General features: G+C 34.5%; 1 protein-coding gene across 1 annotated transcript; it reads left to right on the top strand.

The window, feature by feature from the left end:
- Positions 1–4,998: 4,998 nt before the first annotated feature.
- LOC149016335 (uncharacterized) lies at positions 4,999–5,825 on the top strand. The gene is made up of 2 exons (XM_089156733.1): positions 4,999–5,063; positions 5,288–5,825. The coding sequence occupies exons 1-2, from the start codon at positions 4,999–5,001 to the stop codon at positions 5,823–5,825; spliced, it is 603 nt and encodes a 200-aa protein (XP_089012859.1).
- Positions 5,826–6,557: the final 732 nt, after the last annotated feature.

Below are 6,557 nucleotides of genomic sequence, written 5' to 3'. Positions count from 1 at the left end.
CTCTATAAGAATGGAGCTTTCCTTTTAATTCACTTAAAACATCTTTAGCTACCTTCTTAATACACATAGCCATCTCATTCCACATTGCATTGGAATCCCCTTTAAAATCCCATTTTCCTTGTTTGACTACTTCATTAACAAAGGAATTAGAGTACTCTCCTTTCAAATTCCACCATCTTATTCTGGGATAGTTTACCTTGGACCTTTTATGTGTTCTCAATCATTGAATATAGATATTCATAGATAGATTTGTATCTATATTTTAGTTGCGATTAAAATGATCTGATTTGTGAGGTCTATGATGGAAATTAAAGGTTTGGATCAACCCTTTACTGGATTAAAATCTATAATTATGTATTCTATGTTCTCCTATTAGGTCATGCAAGATTTTGAATTTTTATCTTAGGAATTTAATGAGAGTTTAAATAATGCTGAAAATTAGTTGAAAGATTTGCTTTCACCCCCTCCTTTCTTCTTTTCGTGTATCTTTGAGAGGGAATGGCTTCCCGAATGGCATAGTATGTGTATAGAATATAGATATCCGTAGATAGTATTTGATTTAAGATAGATTTTTATATAACATATTTTAGTTGCAATCAAAATGATCCGATTTGTGAGGTCTATGATGGAGATAAAGGGCTTGGACCAACCCGTTTATCTAGTGAATCAACCCGTTTACTAGATTAAAATTTATAAATATATATATGAATGTTCTCATATTAGGTCATTGTGAGATATTTTGAATTTTTATCTTAGAAATTTTGTGAGAGTTTTAATAATGATGACCGATTAGTTGAAAGATTTCTATTATAATTTTCTTCCTACATAATGAAATTTGTTGTTGTTGTTCTTCAATATTAAAATTTTGTATTTCTTCAATTAAATTTTCTTGTTTTCATTTATAATTTCTTGATTTTTTTTTTCTTTTAGAAATTTATTAGTGTTGTTTCTAACAACTATATATCTTCATTTTTTTTGGCTAGAAAGTTGAAATTTTTATTAATAAATAAAAAAGTACAAATTATGTAGCCATGACAAGATAAAAAAAAAAAAAAAATCATCATCAATGATTGAGTATCCACCAAAAAAACACAAACATGTTACTGAGTATTGGGCTTTTGCTTTCACCCTTTCTCTCTGTAGTGGGGGGTGGGGGCGATTACTAGGTTCAAAGAACACATTAGGAAAATGATGATTAATTATTTCACAAAGATACCCAAGTGGTTACTTTGATCATATGTCTATGATACCAATTATTAAAGGAAAAAGATTAAACTGTAGTGACCCTAAACCCTAGAATGATTAATGATTTCATTTTCTTTTCCACTTTCAATGAAAATTTGAAATCCTTGGCAAGTAATCATATCTTATCCTATTCCTAATACTTTCCACCTACACTAACAAATTCTACTTTTGAAATCTTAGTTGGGTAATCATGTTCACCAAATTTTTTGGAAAAGATAAAATACATATATAAGGTGCTTATTCTAATTTCGTCACCATTATAGAATGTGAAATGAAATTTCAAATTCTAAACTGATAATTCTTTCTTAAGGGATTAACTGATCTCTAAGTCTTACTCTCGTTAGACTCTAAGATAGTTTTTTCTATCCACCTGTTATGTATAACCAATGGTAAAGAACATGATGCTAAGGACACGCCCTAAAGAACATAACTAAGGTAATTGGAAAGAGAAAAAATTACATTGAACAATTTCACCGGATCGGCGCGCCCCTGGCCCCCCCCTCCCTGTCTTCCCGGCTTCTCCCCGTACTTGGGCTTACCTGTATATCACGACAAGCTTGTGTCAAACCCACTGTGAGGGTGAGAGGACGGATGAACAGTCTGCTACTTGAGTACTTTAGAGGATCAGGACTCAATCTGCAAAGTAACTACCAAAATATCTATTATTCATCATCAAGAAGTAAAGATATCTATGATTCTCTTTGTTTTATATTCAATTTTGCCTTCGTGACATGCCTTATGAAGCTCCAGGAACTCGTTTCTCTTTTCCAAGTTGCCATGGTGTAATAACATTGGTAGCACTTACATTTTTCAAACCCATACAAATTAATTTTAATTTTGTTTATGATAATGTGGCAAAATGGCAATTTATTTTCAATATATCTCCATCTCAAAGATTAAAATATTTTCATTGAATCCTTGATCACATCTTATTTCCGAGTCTTACTTAACAGGTTGAAGATTCATTATCATGATTGTCCATCTTGAGAGGGTGCATTAACAGATACATCTTTGGTATTTTTTCATCTCTAAAGTGATTTTTCACTTGTAAGTGCCAATGAAACACTTAGTTAGGAGAAAGGGAAAAATGCATCCATCTTTATTTCTCTATCTTGCATGTATGGTTTTCCAGTCATCCATGTATTTAAAGAACACCTCAGGCCATGAATTACTTATCTCAAATCTTATATGCCAAGTTCCCAAAAAAGATTGATGTACAGAAAACACTAAAAGTTCTTCACTTGAATGTGAAAATATTTTAGGGGAGAAAATGACTATGTCAGACCTTCGAGTCCCAATTTTCAAATGCTGTTCCAAACTGCTTCCACATCTTCTAGATCTGCTCTCTCTGCTTCCCTTCTCTTCTCTTCTCTTCCATTTTCTTCTACCACCTTCCTTCACAGCTCATACCCTGTGTACCCTGCAGAGATGCGGCGTCTGACATGAAAACAGTGTTGTAGGGTTCTGTTGTATGACCATTCTCGTGATTCTCATTGTTTTCTATCAAATATTTTGAAGTACTTTTAACAGTGTCACACCATTCAGTGGCTTCACATAGCATTTTGTATGCAGTGGCTGCATGTTAGTTGAACATTTGTACCTAGAAAAACAACAATACACCATAATCCGTGCTCTATATTAAATGCCAAACACCACAAGTTCACATTACAATCGCAAGTCCTATTAATATTGTAAGAGATTTAAATCGTGAAGTCTTAGCCATCAGTATTTCCCTGTGCATGCGACTTTACTGACTATCAGGTTTTCACGAATCTCTTACACATAGTAAAGACAGATTTTTCTTTTAATAAAATTATTCTATTATAATATAATATTATAATGGTTGTGGGTTTGAATTGAACCTAAAGGTAAAGCGGTGTATATTTTGATCCTTGCTAGTTAGACCAAAGTCGTGTTGATCTGAATATTGTCAAGGATCCAATATATATATCTTGGGACTTCAGCTAGCTCTTGTATCCTTTCACTCGCAAAATAAACTAATTATGAAGGACACTTTCAGGGGATATGGGTATTTTATTGATATACTCCATATTTATTTATTGGGTTTCACCACAGTTTTTGTAGATAAGATTCCTTCTTCGTAATCAATCTTAAAAAGGGTGAAGACGAGTGGTTGAAACTTGATTCTCCATAAATAGATATTTCATCTTATCATAAACAGAAACAAGCATGTCCAACCATGCAAATCCTTGCGTCCATAAGTCCATTAGATGGGTCTACTACTTACATTTCTTTTCTATGTAATTTAAGTTCTCATTTTCCAAAATGGGGTCACCCAAGTTCATAAAATTGATAAATTTTGAATGAATATTGTGATTTTTTATTGTATTTTCCCATCTTCGACAGTTCTGCTGTATATAATCAACACACCAAAAATGGTGTTGAGCTTTATTGTATTCTCTTACCAGAAAGGTAATGATTAATGGAGGGAGATTAGAGGATCCTCTTCCCATTAGGAGACAATTTATGTTTTTTTTTTTCCTTTTTTTTCTTTTCTTCTGTTGTCCATTGAGCTGAGGCGGCTGAAGATCTTCATAGTCACACCATAAACCCCTAGAGGTCCTGCAGAGCCCACTGCCCCCCTCCACCTCCAAGTCGCTGAAGAAATCAAGAAGATTCTATTCTAATTTCTAAATCACAGCAAGGTGAACGTACCCACCTCCTCACATGACCACTGTTTCATAAACAGGTAAACAAATAGAAAGAAGGAAGCTATAAAGAACTCTACATAAAGTAATAAGATAAGCTAAATCAGATTTAAAATAGTGAGGATTTCAAGGAGAGACAACTTAAAGCATAGATCAATCAAAAACAGATAAAACAATTCTCTCTCTTTTTCCTTCCCCCAAGGACTGTCTCTTCTGCCACACATTATAATACAGAAATCTCTCTCTCAAGAAGGAATCAATAATTTCTAGCTTCCTTTTCTTCTTTCACTCTTGTTTGTCTCTTTCAATGATCCCCTCCTGCGTAAGGCCAGAAACACCTGACTCATATACGTATCTGTCTTTAATTATATTCAGCCTCACACACTCTCTGATAGATGTTCATGTGGGTGTCAGTCAAACATGTTGAGCATCTTCTGCAAACGCTTCATCTGAAACTTTATATACATGGGTCACGAGGTGATGTCCACCTTGATTTAATCGATCAGACAGGAGAGGAGACCAGTTAATTTGTCTTTCATGGAAATAAAACATCTATATTTCCTTCTTGTATTATTTTGCTAAAATTGAGCAATAGAGCACTGATAAAAATCAGTTAGAAAAGCACAACTCATGTTCTTACTGCTTAGGTTCGTGCAGTAAGAGATGATACAGTAGGAAGAAAATCTTAATAACAAGGAGAGTCACTGAGCTAGTTTGATTCGTGTGAGATGTTTATTTATGTATCAACAAGAGATGACAGGAGAAATACCCTCTTCACTTGCAACTGTTGCTTTACCAGAATGTAGTAATCATATATCCCATGGAAGCCTTCATATGAAGGATGAAAGTAACACATGTGCCATGTCAAACACGAAACAAAGAAATCTCTGGATTTTACTGTTCTGCCAAATTTTGACTATATTCAGTTTGGCTTTTGGCCAGACAGGAATAATAGGGTTATTGTTAGGTTCCTACAATATGAATATGAGTGAATGTTACTTGGACTTCGTTTGCCTATAGGGATGTCCCACCTTACCAAAAGCGAGAGACTTCTTATATAGAGGGCTTTAGCAAATGGTGTAGCATGTGGGGAGGGCTTCCAAAGGCAAAACATGAAGATAGACCCTGCTTGCGTTTGTTGTGGAGATGGTATGTTAACTATTGAGTATGTAACTATGCACTACCCTTTCGCATAGGCCACTTGGTTTGGAAGTCCCTTGTCAATCACATTTGGATATAACCCAAATATGACTGTTACTGAATTGTTCTCCAAATGGAAAAATTTCTATGATCTGGAAAAGAAGGAAGGGGAAAGGCTGGAATGTTTAGCTTCTTTCCTTGTGTGGTTTTTATGGCTTGCATGAAAATGACAGGGTCTTCAACAAGGGGACTATGCAACCAGATGATGTAATTAAAAAAGCTCTTCGTTCATCACAGGAATTTCTGGACAGCAAGGTGGTAACCGACTCACATCTTAAGCCAAGCATACAGATGAACGATGTGTGGGTGCCTCCTCAAATGGGTGGGTATAAAGTAAATGTGGACTTAGCAAAAAGTAAAGTTAACAGCAACTCTGGTTTGGGATTCATTGTGAGAAACGGATTGGGTACTACTCTAGGAGCTACATCCATTCCAATGCAATTTGATCACATTCTTGAAGGGGAAGCATTGGCTGTACATGAAGGCTTAAGAGATGTTTGGGCCTTGGGAATCTCTCAGGTGATGGTGGAGTTGGATAATCAAGAGTTCATATCCTATTTAACAAATGTCAGAAAGGCAGCTCCGCTAAACCTACAACCTATTGTGTTTGATATAGGATATCTGATCACCGCTGAGTTTAATGTGTTGAATTTTGCTTTTGTTCCTAGAAAGGCCAATAGTGTGGTTGATAAACTAGCAAAGGAGACATAGTCAATGCCGCAATGGATGAGTTGGCTATTATCCACTCCGTGATTGGATGAGTCATATGTCCTCATGTGTTGTTTGCGACTTTCTTTTAATGAAATGAATGGATGAGTTTCTTACCCCAAAAAAATTAAAAAAATCCAACTTATTGGTATTTAGAGGTAGACGTCCTTCCTGAAAATATGATAGAAAGAAAGGTTATTTTCTACCTCGAAGATAGAGATCCTAATTTCAATATCTCTATGTATAAACCTCCTAGAATAACTATATATCATATATAACATCTTGATAGAAAGAAAGGTTATTTTCTACCTCGAAGATAGAGATCCTAATTTCAATATCTCTATGTATAAACCTCCTAGAATAACCATATATCATATATAACATCTAACATATCTCATAATCAATGGAAATACTATAGAGTTTAACAAGACCCTCAACAAAACGGCTACTCCATCATTTTAAGTTTTGCATTTTACAGTCACTTTATTTAGTTGCTAGCTTTTGATATTCATGCACTACTTTATCTTAAGGGTTGTTTCGATAAAGTTGATGTATACCTTCTTTGAAAATATACCACCTGCTTATAATACTTTATCCTTGCAGATAACGAACTCCCAAAATGAAAATCTTTTTCTTTATTATTATTTTTTTGCTCTTTATTGAAGAATATTCTTTCTTCTATTAGCACAAACAAGAAGTATTGCAAAAGGTCCTTAAATTTTAGTGGTTTTTGTT

This window comes from Hakea prostrata, chromosome 5, assembly GCF_041222555.1.
Source record: "Hakea prostrata isolate BN-2017 chromosome 5, UWA_Hpros_2, whole genome shotgun sequence".
In the NCBI taxonomy this organism is placed as follows: domain Eukaryota; kingdom Viridiplantae; phylum Streptophyta; class Magnoliopsida; order Proteales; family Proteaceae; genus Hakea; species Hakea prostrata.
This window is presented reverse-complemented; position numbering and strand designations above follow the sequence as displayed.

Coding starts and splice junctions, on each gene's coding strand:
- LOC149016335 (XM_089156733.1), top strand. CDS start 4,999: ATGTGGGGAGGGCTTCCAAAGGCAAAACATGAAGATAGACCCTGCTTG. Junction 5,064..5,287: donor TTGCGTTTGTTGTGGAGATG/GTATGTTAACTA, acceptor TGAAAATGACAG/GGTCTTCAACAAGGGGACTA.